The sequence below is a fragment of the Bombina bombina genome, chromosome 1, assembly GCF_027579735.1.
Source record: "Bombina bombina isolate aBomBom1 chromosome 1, aBomBom1.pri, whole genome shotgun sequence".
Classification (NCBI taxonomy): Eukaryota; Metazoa; Chordata; class Amphibia; order Anura; family Bombinatoridae; genus Bombina; species Bombina bombina.
This window is the reverse complement of record NC_069499.1, coordinates 1,570,496,260-1,570,519,546: the sequence shown is the minus strand read 5'-3', so window position 1 is coordinate 1,570,519,546 and position 23,287 is coordinate 1,570,496,260. Positions and strand designations below refer to the sequence as shown.

Sequence of the window (23,287 nt, the reverse complement as noted above, 5' to 3'; positions counted from 1 at the left end):
AATTTAGTTTAAAAATAATTTAAGCATTTTATTTGTAAACAAATTATTTTCAAAAGCTATGTGTTTAACGCCTGCAAAGGAGCTGAAAACGCCACACGCCTGGGGCACTCCTGTTCTACTCCAGATTAGAGTATGACGTGAAAATATGCACATATGCTTTCTCCTGATTGGATCACTGTATGTTTGAATTTTACTTGTTTAACCCCTTAGCTGGAGTTCAATACACAGTGAGGGAATAGAGGATTTAAATTTTACATGGGTCCATTTAATTGACTGACAAAATATTTGGTCAGTATATCATCAACTAGATACGAAAATAGACCAATACATAAACTTTATCTTTTTTTTTTTTTTTTTTTTTTGGGTTCTGTTTTAAGCAGAAATTTGATCAACAACATTGCAGAGTAGTAGTGAAAAGGAGACCAATTAGCAGTCAGTTTTAGACAAATGTCTTTTTCTGAAGCTGTATTACCTATTTTAGTATTGTAAGGTATGACTGTTTACCTTATGCTTTCCTGCACATTGTAATATCCTCTCTCTACAGAGAACTCTCATGAGCAAGCTTCTAACCTCTTAAATATCAAAGAGTTCTGATTACATTGCAACTCTGTGGTTGCCACGTGTTCAGAAAGAGAGTAGTTGAAAATATTTGAAGCATACGTTGGTATATGCTTCCCGTTTAGATAAATAGCATAGCATAGCTTTGCAAGCAAAGGGTTTACAAATTCCTTTAAAGCTGTATTCTGCCTCTTCTATCATTTACCCTATCTTACTCCTGTCTTCTATACTTTTTCCCACACATGGGCAGTCTCTTGTAACTGCAGGGGAAGGGTGGCAACAGGGCTTGAACAGAATTTCCATGTAAAAATTACCTTCACTCATGGGTTTGTTTTTCTTCTGTAGGGCGAATTGGAACGCCAGCTACTCCAAGCCAACCCAATCTTGGAATCCTTTGGAAACGCCAAAACTGTCAAGAATGACAATTCTTCTCGATTTGTAAGTGAACAAGGCCCTTAATTTGTTTTTTGTATACTCCCTGTGTTAAGTGACATCTGGTCACAGTGGTATGAGGAGACATTACTACCAGGTCCGTTAGCTACAATAAGTGGTCATTTCTCCTGCTCTGTGATAGTGCACAGTGGTTTGCATAACTGCTTGGTATTTGGCTTTTACAAATTTGGAGATAGAAATATTGTGATTTTTTTTCTCCCTCCACAGCTTGACTTTCCTATTATGAAAATCTGTTTATTTAATAGTTATCTTGAGTATTTTATGTTCTACCAGATGTTGTATAAACCAGTGCATTGCTTTTCTAGGCAGCTTTAATACATAGCAGCTATAAGTAAGAGAGAGCAGCAAAAGAAATCACTAATTTGTAAAGATAAGGGCAGCAGTTTAGGCTTATTAGACCTGGCCAGCATGTTAGATTTCTTTCTTGTATAGGACAACTAAACCAGTCTCAAAATAAATTTTGGTGAGGAAAAACACCTGTGACAGCTTATACCCAAAGTGGAGTTTTTCCCCCTCATCTTTTTACTCGCTGTAACCTATTTTGAGACACTGACGTGAGTGGCTGTTTAATGACCTCACATCATTTCTCTTGCATATACAATCCTGTACTGGCTATGCTTGAAAGCTGCCTAAATCAGCAGTGAATTGACAAAAGGGGATCCTTGTTTAAAGCTTAGATTTGGAAGCAAGGTGGGGAATTGTAAAGCTCATTTGCACATGCTTACCCAGAATTCCCTGTTCCATTGGAAACATTGATAGGTAAGGGTTTATGTGGAGAGATCTGCAGATGTGCTATACTATGATCCACTTATAAAAACAAAACATCCAAGAAGTCGCCACCGGTTGTTGAAAGAAGGTCCTAATGTTCAATAAATTTTTATTTGTTCAGTTTCCCTCTTAGTACACCAGTTGAGACTGAAAGGAACATGGTCTTTTAGCAGAACTTTGGTTGAGCACTAATGACTTTACTGGGTGGTTTAATTTAAGGTCCTTTTCTTCTTTATCGTTCCAATTTACAACATTGTTAAATGTCCCCATTTCAATATAGTGTTCCTTCTGTCACTCTTGCTGTGGAACCAAGGCATTGGATGATTGTCATGAATTTGAAGGATATTTATCTTTCCTATCCATCTGTTCTGGTAGCCTGAGGGCCCCATGTTTAATATTAAAGTGTTTTTGTTTGTTTTTTCATTTCTTTGTCTTGTCAAATTATCCTAAGTACACATTTATAGATACAAACATTTCTCTCCATCAACCTTTTTAATACATTTATTTCCACAACGTTATTTTTAATTTTCAGATATATTTTGAATTCAATAATGGCCTATTGCATGAATTTCTTCAATTTAGTAAAAAAACATCCATTTTCTATTCAAGTGAAAGTCAATCCTAGCGTTTTACAAACGCTAGGATTGACTATTGAAACAAATAAAGGAGAATTTCATTCATGAAGTATAAGATACTTCATGTAGAAAGCTCCTTTATTTGTTTCAACCGATCGCCGTTTTTACCTGGTACAGCAGCCCATGGCTAAAAAAATTTTTTGGCTAAGAGGTGACGTTTTCACCTTTTAGCCAATAGCTATGTGGTAAATCCGGCTCCCATGGGCACCAAGACGGATTTACCGCACGGCTATTGGCTAAAAGGTGAAAACGTCACTTCTTAGTCCAATTTTTTTTTTAGCCGTGGGCTGCTGTACCAGGTAAAAACGGTGATCGGTTGAATCAAATAAAGGAGCTTTCTACATGAAGTATCTTATACTTCCTGAATGAAAGTGCCCTACGCTAGGATTGACTTTCACTTTAATAAATAAAATGATTCCAGGTCAAAATAGCATTTGTCATTGCACAGAAAGTGAAGTGCTCCAGCTGCACATGCACTTCTTTAGTGTGCAGCGGTTCAAGTGATGCAGCCTTTGCATCTTTTGCTGAAGAATAGATAATATTAAAGGGCCATGATACCCAAATGTTGAAACACTTGAGAACACCAAGAGGAGAGTCTCTACGCGTTTCGTCAGGTAACGTCCTGACTTTCTCAAGAGTCATGTAACAAGAACACCGCTGCCTATGACGCGCCGCCACGTATGGGAGGTGTGTCAAGCCCGGGTCTTTTAAATAACATCAGAGGTGTTCTTGTTACATGACTCTTGAGAAAGTCAGGACGTTACCTGGCGAAACGCGTAGAGACTCTCCTCTTGGCTCTACCACGTCCCTGGTAATACCGGCTCTTACGTTGAAGTATCCCCTGGTCCGGTCCAGTTTTCCTGTGGAGTTTCCGGAAGTGCCTCAGACGAGCACAAGGACAGGGTGACGGATTGTAAACCCTCTGTAACCGACTAAGGACCTTGTGATGTGATTGTGCCTGCTAATATTTTACATTTTGTACGTGCAATTGATTGCGCTTTTATCTGTGCTTGCATTAAACAACATTACTCTTAGAGTGGGATGCTCTCTGTTTCTTTTTGTATTCTTAAAAAATAAAGATATTTTACCTCAAAATGTCCTAAGTATTCACACCCTATTGTAAAGGACTTTAAGCGGCCAGTCGGTATGCCTGTCCCGGGACCTGCAAGGGAGCGTGCCTCATGCACACTCATGTAATTTCCCTATTTAGTTTAAGAAAGTTTACTATGAAATCTCATGCGATCACAGTAAAACAGTTCATTACCTCAGCAGTAATGCTGAATGGCTGCTGTTTATTTCTCTTGTTAAGTGTATTCAGTCCACGGGTCATCCATTACTTATGGGATATATTCCCTTCCCAACAGGAAGTTGCAAGAGGATCACCCAAAGCAGAGCTGCTATATAGCTCCTCCCCTCACATGTCATATCCAGTCATTCTCTTGCAACCCTCAACATAGATGGAGGTCGTGAGAGGAGTGTGGTGTTTTATACTTAATTATTTCTTCAATCAAAAGTTTGTTATTTTTAAATGGCACCGGAGTGTGCTGTTTTTTTTCTCAGGCAGTATTTGGAAGAAGAATCTGCCTGCGTTTTCTATGATCTTAGCAGAAGTAACTAAGATCCACTGGCTGTTCTCGCACATTCTGAGGAGTGGGGTAACTTCAGAAAGGGAATAGCGTGCGGGGTCTCCTGCAAATAAGGTATGTGCAGTAAAATATTTTTCTAAGGAATGGAATTGACTAAGAAAATACTGCTGATACCGATGTAATGTAAGTACAGCCTTAAATGCAGTGAAAGCGACTGGTATCAGGCTGATTAATGTATATGCAGTAAAGTAATTTTCTAAGGAATGGAATTTGACTAAGAAAATGCTACTAATACTGAAGTAATGTAATAAGCCTTAAAATGCAGTAGAAGGACTGGTATCAGGCTTATCAATAGAGATACATACTCTTTAAAAAAGGATGTTTAAAACGTTTGCTGGCATGTTTAATCGTTTTTGTGAGGTACATTAGTGATAAAACTTATTGGGGCATGAATTTTTCCACATGGCTGACTTATATTTCTGCATAGAAACATTTAACTGAGGCTCCCACTGTTGTAATAATGAGTGGGAGGGGCCTATTTTAGCGCTTTTTTTGCGCAGTAAAAATTCAGTCTCAGTCTTCCTGCTTCTTCCTGCATGACCCAGGACGTCTCTAGAGAGCTCAAGGGACTTCAAAAGTCATTTTTAAGGGAGGTAATCAGTCACAGCAGACCTGTGACAGTGTGTTTGTGTTAAAAAACGTTTTTTTCTCTATTGATTATCCGTTTTGGGTATTAAGGGGTTAATCATCCATTTGCAAGTGGGTGCAATGCTCTGCTAACTTAATACATTTACTGTGAAAATGTGGTTGCTATAACTGATTTGGTTCATTGTTATTTCAACTGTGACAGTTTTTTTGTGCTTCTTAAAGGCGCAGTAGCGTTTTCTATATTGCTTGTAAATTTATTTTAAAGTGTTTTCCAAGCTTGCTAGTCTCATTGCTAGTCTGTTTAAACATGTCTGACACAGATGAATCTGTTTGTTCACTATGTGTGAAGGCCAGTGTGGAGCCCCATAGAAATATGTGTACTAAATGTATTGATTTCACTTTAAATAATAAAGGTCAGTCTTTATCTGTAAAGGAATTATCACCAGACAACGAGGGGGAAGTTATGCCGACTAACTCTCCTCACGTGTCAGTACCTTCGCCTCCCGCTCAGGAGGCGCGTGATATTGTGGCGCCAAGTACATCAGAGATGCCCATACAAATCACTTTATAAGACATGGCTACTATTATGAATAATACCCTGACAGAAGTATTATCTAAATTGCCAGAATTAAGAGGCAAGCGCGATTGCTCTGGGATAAGGACAGAGCGCGCTGGTGCTGTGAGAGCCATGTCCGATACTGCGTCACAGTTTGCAGAACATGAGGACGGAGAGCTTCATTCTGTAGGTGATGGATCTTATCCAGGGAAACCGGATTCAGAGATCTCTAATTTTAAATTTAAGCTTGAGAACCTCCGTGTATTGCTAGAGGGGAGGTTTTAGCGGCTCTGAATGACTGTAACACAGTTGCAATTCCAGAGAAATTATGTAGGCTGGATAGATACTATGCGGTGCCGGTGTGTACTGACGTTTTTCCTATACCTAAAAGGCTTACAGAAATTATTAGCAAGGAGTGGGATAGACCCGGTGTGCACTTTTCCCCACCTCCTATATTTTGGAAAATGTTTTAAATAGACGCCACTACACGGGACTTATGGCACGCGGTCCCTAAGGTGGAGGGAGCAGTTTCTACTTTAGCTAAGCGTACCACTATCCCGGTGGAGGATAGTTGTGCTTATTCGGATCCAATGGATAAAAAATTAGAAGGTTACCTTAAGAAAACGTTTGTTCAACAAGGTTTTATCTTACAGCCCCTTGCATGCATTGCGCCTGTCACTGCTGCTGCGGCATTCTGGTTTGAGTCTAGAAGAGGCCATTCACACAGCTCCATTGGATAAAATTATGGACAAGCTTAAATCACTTAACTTAAGCTAGCTAATGCATTTGTTTCTGATGCCATTGTACATTTAACTAAACTAACGGCTAAGAACTCCGGATTCGCCATCCAGGCGCGCAGAGCGCTATGGCTTTAATCCTGGTCAGCTGACGTGACTTCTAAATCTAAATTGCTTAATATTCCTTTCAAGGGGCAAACCTTATTCGGGCCCGGCTTGAAAGAAATTATCGCTGACATTACTGGAGGTAAGGGTCATACTCTTCCTCAGGACATGGCCAAATCAAAGGCCAAACAGTCTAATTTTCGTGCCTTTCGAAACTTCAAGGCAGGAGCAGCATCAACTTCCTCCGCTCCAAAACAGGAAGGAACTGTTGCTCGTTACAGACAGGCCTGGAAAACTAACCAGTCCTGGAACAAGGGCAAGCAGGTCAGAAAACCTACTACTGCCCCTAAGACAGCATGAAGGGATGGCCCCCTATCCGGAAACGGATCTAGTAGGGGGCAGACTTTCTCTCTTCGCCCAGGCGTGGACAAGAGATGTCCAGGATCCCTGGGCGTTGGAGATCATATCTCAGGGATATCTTCTGGACTTCAAAGCTTCTCCTCCACAAGGGAGATTTCATCTTTCAAGGTTATCAGCAAACCAAATAAAGAAAGAGGCATTTCTACGCTGTGTACAAGACCTCCTAGTAATGGGGGTGATCCACCCAGTTCCGTGGACGGAACAAGGGCAAGGATTTTACTCAAATCTGTTTGTAGTTCCCAAGAAAGAGGGAACCTTCAGACCAATCTTGGACTTAAAGATCTTAAACAAATTCCTAAGAGTTCCATCATTCAAAATGGAAACTATTCGAACCATCCTACCCATGATTCAAGAGGGTCAGTACATGACCACAGTGGACTTAAAGGATGCCTACCTTCACATACCGATTCACAAAGATCATTATCGGTACCTAAGATTTGCCTTTCTAGACAGGCATTACCAGTTTGTAGCTCTTCCCTTCGGATTAGCTACGGCCCCGAGAATTTTTACAAAGGTTCTGGGCTCACTTCTGGCGGTTCTAAGACAGCGAGGCATAGCGGTGGCTCCGTATCTAGACGACATTCTGATACAAGTTTTAAAATTGCCAAGTCTCATACAGAGATAGTTCTGGCATTTCTGAGGTCGCATGGGTGGAAGGTGAACGTGGAAAAGAGTTCTCTATTACCACTCACAAGAGTCTCCTTCCTAGGGACTCTTATAGATTCTGTAGAGATGAAAATTTACCTGACGGAGTCCAGGTTATCAAAACTTCTAAATGCTTGCCGTGTTCTTCATTCCATTCCACGCCCGTCAGTGGCTCAGTGCATGGAAGTAATCGGCTTAATGGTAGCGGCACTGGACATAGTGCCATTTGCGCGCCTGCATCTCAGACCGCTGCAATTATGCATGCTAAGTCAGTGGAATGGGGATTACTCAGATTTGTCCCCTCTACTAAATCTGGATCAAGAGACCAGAGATTCTCTTCTCTGGTGGCTTTCTCGGGTCCATCTGTCCAAGGTTATGACCTTTCGCAGGCCAGATTGGACGATTGTAACAACAGATGCCAACCTTCTAGGTTGGGGCGCAGTCTGGAACTCCCTGAAAGCTCAGGGATCGTGGACTCAGGAGGAGAAACTCCTCCCAATAAATATTCTGGAGTTAAGAGCAATATTCAATGCTCTTCTAGCTTGGCCTCAGTTGGCAACACTGAGGTTCATCAGATTTCAGTCGGACAACATCACGACTGTGGCTTACATCAACCATCAAGGGGGAACCAGGAGTTCCCTAGCGATGTTAGAAGTCTCAAGGATAATTCGCTGGGCAGAGTCTCACTCTTGCCACCTGTCAGCGATTTACATCCCAGGCGTGGAGAACTGGGAGGCGGACTTTCTAAGTCGCCAGACTTTTCATCCGGGGGAGTGGGAACTTCATCCGGAGGTGTTCGTTCAGCTGGTTCATCGTTGGGGCAAACCAGAACTGGATCTCATGGCGCCTCGCCAGAACGCCAAGCTTCCTCGTTACGGATCCAGGTCCAGGGACCCGGGAGCGGCGCTGATAGATGCTCTAGCAGCCCCTTGGGTTTTCAACATGGCTTATGTGTTTCCACCGTTTCCGCTGCTGCCTCGACTGATTGCCAAGATCAAACAGGAGAGAGCATCGGTGATTCTGATAGCGCCTGCGTGGCCACGCAGGACCTCGTATGCAGACCTAGTGGACATGTCGTCCTGTCCACCATGGTCTCTGCCTCTGAGGCAGGACCTTCTAATACAAGGTCCTTTCAACCATCCAAATCTAATTTCTCTGAGGCTGACTGCATGGAGATTGAACGCTTGATCCTATCAAAGCGTGGCTTCTCGGAGTCAGTTATTGATACCTTAATACAGACACGGAAGCCTGTTACCAGAAAAATTTACCATAAGATATGGCGTAAATATTTATATTGGTGCGAATCCAAGAGTTACTCATGGAGTAAGGTTAGGATTCCTAGGATATTGTCCTTTCTACAAGAGGGTTTAGAAAAGGGCTTATCTGCTAGTTCATTAAAGGGACAGATTTCTGTTCTGTCTATTCTTTTACACAAACGTCTGGCAGAAGTTCCAGACGTCCAGGCTTTTTGTCAGGCTTTGGCTAGGATTAAGCCTGTGTTTAAGACTGTTGCTCCGCCATGGAGCTTAAACTTGGTTCTTAAAGTTCTTCAAGGTTTTCCGTTTGAACCCCTTCATTCCATTGATATTAAGCTGTTATCTTGGAAAGTTCTGTTTTTGATGGCTATTTCCTCGGCTCGAAGAGTCTCTGAGTTATCTGCCTTACATTGTGATTCTCCTTATCTGATTTTCCATTCAGACAAGGTAGTTCTGCGTACTAAACCTGGGTTTTTACCTAAGGTAGTTTCTAACAGGAATATCAATCAGGAGATTGTTGTTCCATCATTATGTCCTAATCCTTCTTCAAAGAAGAAACGACTTTTGCATAATCTGGACGTAGTCCGTGCCCTGAAGTTCTATTTACAGGCAACTAAAGATTTTCGTCAAACTTCTTCCCTGTTTGTCGTTTACTCTGGACAGAGGAGAGGTCAAAAAGCTTCGGCAGCCTCTCTCTCCTTTTGGCTTCGTAGCATAATACGTTTAGCCTATGAGACTGCTGGACAGCAGCCCCCTGAAAGAATTACAGCTCATTCCACTAGAGCTGTGGCTTCCACCTGGGCTTTTAAGAATGAGGCCTCTGTTGAACAGATTTGCAAGGCTGCGACTTGGTCTTCGCTTCACACCTTTTCAAAATTTTACAAATTTGACACTTTTGCTTCTTCGGAGGCTGTTTTTGGGAGAGAGGTTCTACAGGCAGTGGTTCCTTCCGTTTAAGTTCCTGCCTTGTCCCTCCCTTCATCCGTGTACTTTAGCTTTGGTATTGGTATCCCATAAGTAATGGATGACCCGTGGACTGAATACTCTTAACAAGAGAAAACATAATTTATGCTTACCTGATAAATTTATTTCTCTTGTAGTGTATTCAGTCCACGGCCCGCCCTGTCTTTTTTAAGGCAGATCTAAATTTTAATTAAACTACAGTCACCACTGCACCCTATGGTTTCTCCTTTCTTGTCTTGTTTCGGTCGAATGACTGGATATGACATGTGAGGGGAGGAGCTATATAGCAGCTCTGCTTTGGGTGATCCTCTTGCAACTTCCTGTTGGGAAGGGAATATTTCCCATAAGTAATGGATGACCCGTGGACTGAATACACTACAAGAGAAATAAATTTATCAGGTAAGCATAAATTATGTTTTCTTTCTTCCTTTTTTTTTTTTATTACCTGCAGCTGGGCAGTAACTGACAGATGCCTTTTTACAGAGCACTTAATCTGGTGAGCAGAGGAAATTGTGAGGTAAAATAGCTTTTTTACATAGAGATGTTCAGTTGATATTTTCCTGTCCACTTTTTACAGTTATGCTGCATCATTTTCAAGTGATTTAGCATATAAGTATTATGTCCCTTTAAGTTTTTATTTCATGCAAAAAGTGATTGCACATGTAAAAGACATATAATGGCCTAAAAATGATGCATTACACCTTTTCTTTCTTCTATAAGATACGACGAGTCCACGGATTCATCCTTTACTTGTGGGATATTATCCTCCTGCTAACAGGAAGTGGCAAAGAGCACCACTGCAGAGCTGTCTATATAGCTCCTCCCTTAACTCCACCCCCCAGTCATTTTCTTTGCCTACTCTAAGTACTAGGAAGGGTAAAGTGAAAGAGGTGATAAAATGTTAGTTTTTATTTTCTTCCAACAAAGTTCTCTAGCGATGATAGAGGTTTCCAAAATAATTTGATGGGCAGAGACTCACTCTTGCCATCTATCAGCAATCTATATCCCAGGAGTGGAGAACTGGGAAGCGGATTTTCTAAGTCGTCAGACTTTTCATCCGGGGGAGTGGGAACTCCATCCGGAGGTGTTTGCACAATTGATTCATCAATGGGGCACACCAGAATTGGATCTGATGGCATCTCATCAGAATGCCAAACTTCCTTGTTACGGGTCCAGATCAAGGGATCCTCAAGCAGTATTGATAGATGCTCTAGCAGTACCTTGGTCGTTCAACCTGGCTTATGTGTTTCCACCATTTCCTCTCCTTCCTCGTCTGATTGCCAGAATCAAACAGGAGAGAGCTTCAGTGATTTTGATAGCGCCTGTGTGGCCACGCAGGACTTGGTATGCAGACCTGGTGGACATGTCATCTCTACCACCGTGGACACTGACGCTGAGACAGGACCTTCTCATTCAAGGTCCGTTCCAGCATCCAAATCTAGTTTCTCTGCGGCTGACTGCCTGGAGATTGAACGCTTGATTTTATCCAAGTGGGGATTCTCTGAGTCGGTCATAGATACCTTGATTCAGGCTTCGAAAGCCTGTCACTAGGAAAATTTATCATAAAATATGGCATAAATATCTTTATTGGTGTGAATCCAAAGGCTACTCATGGAGTAAGATCAGGATTCCTATGATTTTGTCCTTTCTCCAAAAAGGATTGAAGAAGGGGTTATCAGCTAGTTCCATAAAGGGACAGATATCTGCTTTATCAATTTTACTGCACAAGCGTCTGGCAGATGTTCCAGACGTTCAGTCGTTTTATCAGGCTTTAGTTAGAATTAAGCCTGTGTTTAAACCTGTTGCTCCGCCATGGAGTTTGAATTTAGTTCATAAAGTTCTTCAAGGGGTTCCGTTTGAACCTATGCATTCCATAGATATTAAGTTTCTATCTTGGAAAGTTCTGTTTTTAGTTGCTATCTCTTCGGCTCAAAGAGTTTCTGAACTATCTGCATTGCAATGCGACTCGCCTTATCTTGTTTTTCATTCTGATAAGGTGGTTTTGCGTACCAAACCTGGATTCCTTCCTAAGGTTGTTACTAATATGAATATTAATCAGGAAATTGTTGTTCCTTCCCTGTGTCCTAATCCTTCCTCTAAGAAGGAGCGTCTGTTGCACAACTTGGACGTGGTTTTACTTGCAAGTGACCAAAGATTTCCGTCAAACATCTTCTCTGTTTGTTGTCTATTCTGGAAAACGTAGAGGTCAAAAAGCTACGGCTACCTCTCTTTCTTTTTGGCTGAAAAGCATCATCCGTTTGGCATACGAGACTGCTGGACAGCAGCCTCTTGAACGAATTACAGCTCACTCTACTAGAGCGGTGGCTTCCACATGGGCTTTTAAAAATGATGCTTCTGTTGAACAGATTTGTAAGGCTGCGACTTGGTCTTCACTTCATACCTTTTCCAAATTTTACAAATTTTATACTTTTGCTTCTTCGGAGGCTATTTTTGGGAGAAAAGTTCTTCAAGCAGTGGTGCCTTCTGTTTAGCCATCTGTCTTGTCCCTCCTGTTCATCCGTGTCCTGTAGCTTTGGTATTGTATCCCACAAGTAAAGGATGAATCCGTGGACTTGTCGTATCTTATAGAAGAAAAGTAAATTTATGCTTACCTGATAAATTAATTTCTTCTATGATACGACGAGTCCACGGCCTGCCCTGTTAATTTAAGACAGATTATATTTTTTTGATTTCTGCACCTTTTAGTTTCTCCTTTTTCTTCCTGTACCTTCGGTCAAATGACTGGGGGGTGGAGTTAAGGGAGGAGCTATATAGACAGCTCTGCTGTGGTGTTCTTTGCCACTTCCTGTTTGCAGGAGGATACTATCCCACAAGTAAAGGATGAATCCGTGGACTTGTCGTATCATAGAAGAAATCAATTTATCAGGTAAGCATAAATTTACTTTTTTAAAGACACGATGAGTCCACGGATCATCTTAATTACTAATGGGATATTCACCTCCTGGTCAGCAGGAGGAGGCAAAGAGCACCACAGCAGAGCTGTTAAATAGCTCCTCCCTTCCCTCCCACTCCAGTCATTCTCTTTGCCTACGTTAGTGATAGGAAGAGGTAAAGTGAGGTGTTAGATTAGATCCTTCAATCAAGAGTTTATTATTTTTAAAGTAGTGCCAGAGTGTGCTGCTTTGTCCTAGGGTGTAGCCGTAGTCCATATCAGTCTCTTCAGTAGAGCTTTTGGTGGCTTTAGAGCAATGGGAACTGGTGGGACATAATTCTCACTGCGCCTCCCATATTTTGATGCTGCCCTGCCTCTGAAAAACCTGAGAAATTCTAACTCGGGACTTTCTCTTCATTCTCAGGTCCATGGGAAGATAGGACCTCTTAAACCTGGAGTCTGCCTTGCTGCCAGGCAGAAGATGAGGCAAGTGCTGACTTTTTTCTGGGGATGTAAGGAACACATAAAAAGGTTTGGGGCACTTTATTATTTTTATCAGACCTCATTGAACCTGGATTAGTTTCTCCTGGTATATTGGAGGACAATATGGCAGTTAGGAGACACTGGACTTGTGACTACCAAGACAAGTGCGAGATCCTATAATGAGATAAATTAACTCTGATGAGCTGTTTGGCAACCTCAGTGTGAAGGGGTTTGCTTCTGTTTAACTGTTTGATCCCGGTGGCTGTACCTACCCAGTGGGGACAGGGCGATATATTGGGATTATTTTTCTCAGTTGAGCGGTTTGGCAAGCTCAGTGTGAGGGTGTTTATAGTTTAACAGACTTTGCTCCCGGTGGCTATGCTTAAACAAATGGCAACCGGGAGATGGCTATTGTTACGCCTACGAGGGGCGGAGCTTTTATTTAGCGCCAATGAGATCTCCCTTACCATGGGGTAAGGGAGATCTCATATGGGGATTACTTTCCTCTGATGAGCTGTTTGACAAGCTCAGTGTGAGGGTGTTTATAGTTTAACAGACTTTGCTCCTGGTGATATGCTTAAACAAATGGCGACCGGGAGATGGCTATGGTAATGCCCATGAGGGGCAGAGCTTGTATTTAGCGCCAATATAGTAGCACATCTTACCCATGGGGTAAGGGAGATCTCATACAGGGATTATTTTCCTCTGATGAGCTGTTTGGCAAACTCAGTGTGAGGGCGTTTTTTGTTTAACAGACTTTGCTCCCGGTGGCTATGCTTAAACATATGGCGACCGGGAGATGGCTATTAGAATGCCCACGAGGGGTGGAGCTTGTATAGGGCGCCAATGTAGTGGTGCAACTCCTTTCTAGCGCTTAGATTATCAAGGGAGACTTAGAATGCACGTGGCAGACAGTTCCTCCTTCCTAACACTTCCGTTATCTGAAGGAAAGTAGGAATTAAGGTCTGAATGCTTGCGCTTAAAGACAGCGCTGCAGTGGAGTTGAAAGACTGTCTAACACCTCAGCTGGGTCAAGCTGAGGTGTAGAGGGGGCTTTATAGTTCTATAAGTTCCCCCTGTACATATTCAGCCTTTTCTGATGGCATAAAATAAGTGATTGCACTTTAACGTTTAAAGAGATAGTAACGTTGGTTATATGTTAACCTTTATTTGCAAAGGGTTAAGACTTTATTTGTTCTCCTGAATGTGTGTTTAAAAAAAAAAGAAAAAAAGAAGTTTCACTTTAACTTTTAAAGAGACAGTAACATTTCTTATATGCTAATTTTTCTTAACAAGAGGTTGAGACTTTATTTAATTATTCTTCCATAGGGGAGTCAGATTGATTGAATAAGTGTCCATAAATTGTTTAACACACATGCAGCGCCCTGCGGTTCCTCGCAAGCTCCATCTGGAGTTACTGTGCAAGACATCGCTTCTTTTATGTCATGGTGATATCTGTAACCAAAGTAGCGTTATTTTAATTACATTTTTCAAAAAAAAAAGTTACTTTTTAAAATTTAAAGAGACCGTAATGTTTCTTTCCGTGTTGCTTTTTGTTAAAAAGTTCCAACTGTTTATTTGTGTATTTCATCCCTTGTGACTCAGGATGGATCAAGAGGCCCTGCTAGGGGTCTCTCTTGTTTTAGGTTTGGTACTACCAATCCTTTATTTTTCATTTATTGAGAGATCTTTACTTTCATAAAGATAGTCTTGTTCTAGACCTACTCCTTTCTAAGGCGCATGCTGCCTAGGAGTCTAGTGATGAAGATATACAACAAATTTCTCCTGAGGTATTCCTAATAATTTTTACCCACATGCAGTGCTCTGCGTTTCCTCTTACTCCTTCTGGAGTTGTCCTGTATTTAATACATGATATTTTTTTCCACGCTCTAGGGAAAAGGTGCAAGAGGACATTTTCTCTCAGAATCGTGTTGTTGATTTTGTTATAGTTCTTCTGATTATTTCTTCCCTGTAAGGAAGATACTTTGATAGTATCGCATAAGGAATCCTCAGTCTCTGATAAGGTAATTCTTTTATCTGATCCTAAGTTTATTTTCCTTCTGTTTTAGTTTCAATACCTCCTTTTGCTACTTAGAGGAGGTTTTAGCTACTATGGGAAACCCCGTCACAAGTAGGTTATTCTTATATTGTTATGTGCCCTTCATGGTGGAAGTATTTCCTGTACCTGACAGGACTTTAGAGTTAACCCTCTTTTTTCTCTTTAATTTAGAGGGAAGACGATACTCAGGGGGACTGAAAATTTCCACGCTTGCCTAAGGAGAGGCTAGTGGTATGGAGGATATTAGTTCCTTAAGGACGCTACGCAGGTGCAGGACCCTATGGTTAGACGTTAGAGGGTTTACTTTGTCAACCTGCGGTTGGTATGGCTGATGTTTCCAGTGCGGAAGCATACTGATTGATGCTTTGTCTGTTTTTATTGGACAAACACGACTCTCGCTAGATTCGGAGAAGAGTTTTCTTTTTTAAATTAGTAGACTCCTTTAAATACAGAATAACGTAAAGGAAGTATGAGGTGATTTCGTTCCTTTCAGGATTCTAGGAAAATCCTTCTTCTCTTTTTCCCAAATAGCATCAGTTTAAGCCTTTCTGGAGACCCTATCTAGCTTAGGATAGGGGGAAATAATCCAAGAAGTCTACTGTTGACTCTAAGACAGCTTGAGGGGTGTGTACCCGATCCGTAAGGAGGCTTTTTCGATCAGGTTTGGTCATGATCCCTTGGTGGTGTACAATGTGTCCCAGTGAGACAACGTATAGAGTTCAAGACTTTCCTCTCAGGGGCAGGTTTCTGCTTCTGGATTATCGGCAATAGTGCCCTATCTGGACATTATCCTAGTCCAGGCGCTTTTTTTACTGCAAGCAAGATTTCACTCGGACATAGTACTGTCCTTCCTGCGATTCATGGGTGGGTTCAAGGATTATCTATACTTGTCTAGTCCTTCAGTCCGCTCCTAGGCCATCAGTGACTCATAATAGGGCTGATGGTGGCGACAATGGACATCATCCTGTTTATTCATTTTCATCTCTGACCTCTGCAGTTAAGCATGTTCAGGAAATGGTGCGGAGATGATGCAGATTTGTCTCCTCTAATTCTACTCGAACAGGAGACAAGGTATTCTTTTCAATGATGATTGTTTTTTGGACCATTTCTTCCGGGGAATCTGTTTTTTGCAGAACTTCCTGGGTGTTTGTGACAACAGACACCAACCTTCTAGGGTGGGGAGCAGTTTGGGGCTCCCTAAGGACTCAGGGGGTTTTGACTCAGCCAGAATCTGTTCTTCCTATAAACATTATGGAGCTGAGAGCGTTCTACAATGTTCTTCTGGCCTGGCCTCAGTTAGCATCGGTCCAGTTTATCAGGTTCCAGTTGAACAAAATAATGTCAGTGGCTTACATCAATCATCAGGGAGGAACGAGGAGTTCCTTAGTGATGACAGAGGTATCCAAAATAATTTAGTGGGCTGAGGCCCATTCTTACTGCCTGTCGACGATCCACATCCCAGGGGTGAACAACTGGGAGGCGGATTTCCTGAGCAGACAGGACTTCCATCTAGGGGAGTGGGAACTCCATCCGGAAGTATTCTCCAGCTTTTCCCTCCGTTTGCTTTTCTTCCTCGGGTCATTGCTTGAATCAAGCAGGAGAGGGCATTGGTGATTCTCATAGCACCGGCTTAGCCTCCCAGGATTTGGTATACAGACCGGGTGGACATGTCATCTCTGCCACCTTGGAGACTTCTGTTGAGGAAGGACTTTCTAATTCAAGGACCCCTCCTACACCCAAATCTGGTTTCTCTTTAACTGACCGCTTGGAGATTGAACGTTTAATATTATCCAAGCGGGGGTTTTTCTGACTCTGTCATTGAGACCATGATTCAGGCTCGTAAGCCTGTCATTACAAAACATTATAAGATATGGCGTAAATATCTCTATTGGTGTGAATCCACAGGCTACTCATGGAGTAGAGTTAGGGTTCTCCAAGAGGGTTTGGAGAAAGGGTTTATGGTCGTTTCCTAAAGGGTCAAATCTCTGTCTTTATTTTGTTACACAAACGTCTGACAGATGTCCCAGATCTACAATCATCTTGTCAGGCCTTGGTCAGGATCAGGCCTGTGTTCGAACCAGTTACTCCTCCATGGAGTCTGAATTTAGTTCTCAGAATTTTTCAATGGGCTCCGTTTGAGCCTATGCTTTCCTTAGATATTAAGTTGTTATCTTGGAAAGTTTTATTTCTTGTTATTTCTTCTGCTCGGAGAGTGTCAGAGCTCTCGGCATTACAGTATGAGTCTCCTTATCTTATTTTCCATTTAGATAGGGTAGTTTTCCGTACTATATTAGGATTTCTTCCTCAGGTTGTTTCTGATAGGAACATTAATCAAAAGATTGTTGTTCTTTTCTTGTGTCCTAATCCTTCTGCTCAGAAGGAAAGACTTTTGCACAATTTGGATGTGGTCCGTGCTTAAAGTTTGATCTGCAGGCAACTAAGAACTGTCGTCGGTATTCTTATTTGTTTGTGGGTTCTCTGGAAACTCAAGGGACAGAAAGCTACGGCTACTTCTCTTTCTTTTTGGATGAAGAGTATCATACGTTTTGCATATGAGACTGCTGGACAGCAGCCTCCCGGGAGAGTTACGGCTCATTTCACGAGGGCTGTTGCTTCCTCATGGGCGTTCAAAAATGAAGCTTCTGTGGAACAGATTTGCAAGGCTGCAACTTGGTCCTCTCTTCACACTTTTTTAAAGTTCTTCAAATTTGACACTTTTGCCTCGGCTGAGTCTGCTTTTGGGAGAAAGGTTCTTCAAGCAGTGGTGCCTTCAGTTTAGGTTCCCTATCTTGTCCCTCCCGTATCATCTGTGTACTCTAGCTTGGGTATTGAATCCCATTAGTAATTAAGATTATCCGTGGACTCATCGTGTCTTAAAAAAGAAAAGAAAATTCATGCTTTTACCTGACAAATGTATTTCTTTTTTGACACGATGAGTCCACGGCCTGCCCTGTTATTTTATATAGGTTGTGGGTTATTGTAAACTTCAGACACCTCTGCACCTTGGCTTTTCCTTTCTCTTCCTAACTTCGGTCGAATGACTGGAGTGGGAGGGAAGGGAGGAGCTATTTAACAGCTCTGCTGTGGTGCTCTTTGACTCCTCCTGCTGACCAGGAGGTGAATATCCCATTAGTAATTAAGATGATCCGTGGACTCATCGTGTAAAAAAAATTTAAAAAATTATCAGGTAAGCATACATTTTCTTTTTTACAAGAGAAGTGAAAACATGAAAGTGGAGGAGCCAAAAATTTGCTGCAATGCTTTCCCAATAAGGAAATAAATATAACATCAGTAATAATTTACTCTGTGGTGACATTCTGAACCAGAGGTAGAAATTTGTATCTTTTTTACTATTAATAAAGGGATTGTACTGATGTTTTTATGAGGTTTATATTCCATTTAAACATTAGTCGGCTAGACTGTAAAATCCAGATTTAAATAGCGCCCACAGCTGTTAAATCTTTCAGAGAGCATAGCAAAGCTGTCCTTACACAAGCCCATGACTTTGCCAAATCATTAAGCAGAAGTGATCTGGTTTAATAAGGCACATCAGGTGTTGGTTTTTTTTCAGGTAATCCCACCCCTCTCAGACTTACTCTGTCTTGTATGTCCTGAAAGCACCTGATAAAACCTCTCTGCAATATGTAAGCCAGACCAAATGTTGTTTACTGTGCATTTGTGTTTACATTTCAGAAGACCAAAATAATCAGTTGTACTTCTTTTTCAGGGCAAATTCATCCGAATAAACTTTGATGTGACTGGTTATATTGTGGGGGCCAACATAGAGACCTGTATCCTTTATAAAATATCTGTATTTGCTTTTGAGTAGTTTTTATCTTTTTGTTTCATATAAATGTCTGGATGGTGTTGAAATATGTATGCAGATTTTGCCAGTGCTCACATCATTGGATTTAAAATTGTTGCGTTTGTAGCCAGCAGACTAACTGACAAATATAGGCATTTATTTAAATTTAAGATATAAAATGCAAACAATTATCTAATCTATTCTGCTGAGGAAATTTTTTAATTTTTTAAAATCAGGTCCGGAATCTAAGCAATATTTTATAGGGACTTTAATTGATCACTTCTAATGAAGATGTGCTCTAACTTGCTTTTTCTTCATAAATGGAAAGAGTCCACAGCTGCATTCATTGCGTTTGGGAATTTTGAATCTGGCCACCAGGAGGAGGCAAAGACACCCCAGCCAAAGGCTTAAATACTCCTCCCACTTCCCCATCCCCCAGTCATTCTTTGTCTTTAGTCCCAGGCAGTCTCTTATGGAGGGTAGTACTCTTCGGCATGGGACTGGAGTTTTAAGTAGTCCTGTCAGTCTCTCAGTGAGAGCATGGGTGAAAGTTAGTCTGGAGATGCAGGGAGAGTCTTTCTGCAAAACCATCCGACTCATATTAACAGCTCCACAAGCAATCAGCGTTGACGAGTTTCACTGGCTGCTTTTTTCTCTCAAGTACATGGCAGAGGGAACGCTACTATCTTTCACACTTGAAGGGCTGTGTTCCTGTTCCACGGCGTAGATTCTGGTAAGATAGTTTAATTTTACTTTCATCATGGATGTATTGTAATTTCAACTGTTTATCCGAGAGGGGCTACAACCTTTCATGGATAACTTTAACATAGGGTCTCAGTGAGGCTCCTTTTTGTATCTAGGAATCAAGGGTTAATATCTCCTGAGGGGGATTATTGAACGGGGGGGGGGGTTATAATCATGTTTATGTGATTTTGTCTGCTACTGTGTAGTGTTGCTTTGGCTCATTTATCTAATTTTATTCTCTCTTTTCCTGCAGAATTTCTGGGATTGATTTACTTCCATGGAAGTTGTTCCTGGATTGTTGGTCTGGAGTTTTTTTTGTGTTAATTGGTTAGTGACGCTCGTTGTGCCTGGCTGGTTTGGGGACTTTGAGGTTTACTTGTTCTTGTTGTTTGTTTTTATAAACTACACTATACATTCACATTGTGGCCTTTTGGGTCAGGATGTCGGGAGGGCTTGGGTTGGCCCAAGTCAGTCTGCATCCCAGTGACTGGGTCGGTGGAGTTTCACCACATCACCTTTTCATCCCCATTCCGGGGAGTGGGGCCTTATCTGCTGTGGGCGGTTTAGGATCTTTTGGGCTGCTTCTTGGTGGTTCATCTCGGGATCCTAGATCTGTTCTCTTGTACTGGTTGTTCCCGGTTTTCTCTTACTTGGTGTATTCAGTCCACGGATTCATCCTTACTTGTGGGATATTCTCAATCCCTACAGGAAGTGGCAAAGAGAGCACACAGCAAAGCTGTCCATATAGCTCCCCTCAGGCTCCGCCCCCCCAGTCATTCTCTTTGCCGCTCTAAAAAGTAGCATCTCCACGGGAGGGTAAAGAGTTTGTGGTGTTAGATTTGTAGTTTTTATTTCTTCAATCAAGAGTTTGTTATTTTTAAATAGTGCCGGTTTGTACTATTTACTCTGAAGCAGAAAGTGATGAAGATTTCTGCTGAGAGGAAAAAGATTTTAGCATGTTGTAACTAAAATCCATTGCTGTTCCCACACAGGACTGTTGAGTACCGGAGAACTTCAGTTGGGGGGAACAGTTTGCGGGCTTATACTGCTTAAGGTATGTTCAGTCATTTTTTCTAACAAGACTTGGTAGTGCTAGAAGACTGACAGAAATCCCATGAGGGAAGGTAAGCCATTTCTCCAACATAGGTGTGTCCGGTCCACGGCGTCATCCTTACTTGTGGGATATTCTCCTCCCCAACAGGAAATGGCAAAGAGCCCAGCAAAGCTGGTCACATGATCCCTCCTAGGCTCCGCCTTCCCCAGTCATTCTCTTTGCCGTTGTACAGGCAACATCTCCACGGAGATGGCTTAGAGTTTTTTAGTGTTTAACTGTAGTTTTTATTATTCAATCAAGAGTTTGTTATTTTAAAATAGTGCTGGTATGTACTATTTACTCTGAAACAGAAAAGAGATGAAGATTTCTGTTTGTAAGAGGAAAATGATTTTAGCAACCGTTACTAAAATCGATGGCTGTTTCCACACAGGACTGTTGAGAGGAATTAACTTCAGTTGGGGGAACAGTGAGCAGACTTTTGCTGCTTGAGGTATGACACATTCTAACAAGACGATGTAATGCTGGAAGCTGTCATTTTCCCTATGGGATCCGGTAAGCCATTTTTATTACAGAAAGAAAAAAAGGGCTTCACAAGGGCTTTTTAAGACTGTAGACATTTTCTGGGCTAAATCGATTTATATATAAACATATTTTATACTCCATAGCCTTGAGGAATTATTTTAATCTTGGGAATTATGTAAAATAACCGGCAGGCACTGTATTGGACACCTTATTCTCTAGGGGCTTTCCCTAATCATAGGCAGAGTCTCATTTTCGCGCCTCTATTGCGCACTTGTTTTTGAGAAGCATGACATGCAGATGCATGTGTGAGGAGCTCTGATACATAGAAAAGACTTTCTGAAGGCGTCATTTGGTATCGTATTCCCCTTTGGGCTTGGTTGGGTCTCAGCAAAGCAGATACCAGGGACTGTAAAGGGGTTAAATATAAAAACGGCTCCGGTTCCGTTATTTTAAGGGTTAAAGCTTCCAAATTTGGTGTGCAATACTTTTAAGGCTTTAAGACACTGTGGTGAAATTTTGGTGAATTTTGAACAATTCCTTCATACTTTTTCGCAATTGCAGTAATAAAGTGTGTTCAGTTTAAAATTTAAAGTGACAGTAACGGTTTATTTAAAACGTTTTTTGTACTTTGTTATCAAGTTTTTGCCTGTTTAACATGTCTGAACTACCAGATAGACTGTGTTCTGAATGTGGGGAAGCCAAGGTTCCTTCTCATTTAAATAGATGTGATTTATGTGACACAAAATTTAGAGAAAATGATGCCCAAGATGATTCCTCAAGTGAGGGGAGTAAGCATGGTACTGCATCATCCCCTCCTTCGTCTACACCAGTCTTGCCCACACAGGAGGCCCCTAGTACATCTAGCGCGCCAATACTCCTTACTATGCAACAATTAACGGCTGTAATGGATAATTCTATCAAAAACATTTTAGCCAAAATGCCCACTTATCAGCGAAAGCGCGACTGCTCTGTTTTAGAAAATACTGAAGAGCATGAGGACGCTGATGATATTGGTTCTGAAGGGCCCCTACCCCAGTCTGAGGGGGCCAGGGAGGTTTTGTCTGAGGGAGAAATTTCAGATTCAGGGAAAATTTCTCAACAAGCTGAACCTGATGTGATTACATTTAAATTTAAATTGGAACATCTCCGCGCTCTGCTTAAGGAGGTGTTATCCACTCTGGATGATTGTGAGAATTTGGTCATTCCAGAGAAACTATGTAAAATGGACAAGTTCCTAGAGGTCCCGGGGCCCCCCGAAGCTTTTCCTATACCCAAGCGGGTGGCGGACATTGTAAATAAAGAATGGGAAAGGCCCGGTATACCTTTCGTCCCTCCCCCCATATTTAAAAAATTGTTTCCTATGGTCGACCCCAGAAAGGACTTATGGCAGACAGTCCCCAAGGTCGAGGGGGCGGTTTCTACTCTAAACAAACGCACCACTATACCCATAGAAGATAGTTGTGCTTTCAAAGATCCTATGGATAAAAAATTAGAAGGTTTGCTTAAAAAGATGTTTGTTCAGCAAGGTTACCTTCTACAACCAATTTCATGCATTGTTCCTGTCACTACAGCAGCGTGTTTCTGGTTCGATGAGCTAGAAAAGGCGCTCGATAATAATTCTTCTTCTTATGAGGAGATTATGGACAGAATTCATGCTCTCAAATTGGCTAATTCTTTCACCCTAGACGCCACTTTGCAATTGGCTAGGTTAGCGGCGAAAAATTCTGGTTTTGCTATTGTGGCGCGCAGAGCGCTTTGGTTAAAATCTTGGTCAGCGGATGCGTCTTCCAAGAACAAATTGCTTAACATTCCTTTCAAGGGGAAAACGCTGTTTGGCCCTGACTTGAAAGAGATTATCTCTGATATCACTGGGGGCAAGGGCCATGCCCTTCCTCAGGATAGGTCTTTCAAGGCCAAAAATAAACCTAATTTTCGTCCCTTTCGCAGAAACGGACCAGCCCCAAGTGCTACGTCCTCCAAGCAAGAGGGTAATACTTCTCAAGCCAAGCCAGCCTGGAGACCAATGCAAGGCTGGAACAAAGGAAAGCAGGCCAAGAAACCTGCCACTGCTACCAAGACAGCATGAGATGTTGGCCCCCGATCCGGGACCGGATCTGGTGGGGGGCAGACTCTCTCTCTTCGCTCAGGCTTGGGCAAGAGATGTTCTGGATCCTTGGGCACTAGAAATAGTCTCCCAAGGTTATCTTCTGGAATTCAAGGGGCTTCCCCCAAGGGGGAGGTTCCACAGGTCTCAATTGTCTTCAGACCACATAAAAAGACAGGCATTCTTACATTGTGTAGAAGACCTGTTAAAAATGGGAGTGATTCATCCTGTTCCTTTAGGAGAACAAGGGATGGGGTTCTACTCCAATCTGTTCGTAGTTCCCAAAAAAGAGG

At 41.9% G+C, this 23,287-nt stretch overlaps 1 protein-coding gene across 1 annotated transcript in view; it reads left to right on the top strand.

Moving 5' to 3' along the window:
* The window catches only part of MYH10 (myosin heavy chain 10), a gene marked incomplete in the record, with an annotated part of 607,379 nt that overhangs the window by 278,642 nt on the left and 305,450 nt on the right, over positions 1–23,287 (top strand). Inside the window, 2 exon segments of the mRNA XM_053709890.1 lie at positions 904–996; positions 18,493–18,556. Coding sequence (XP_053565865.1) covers positions 904–996; positions 18,493–18,556 — 157 coding nt within the window.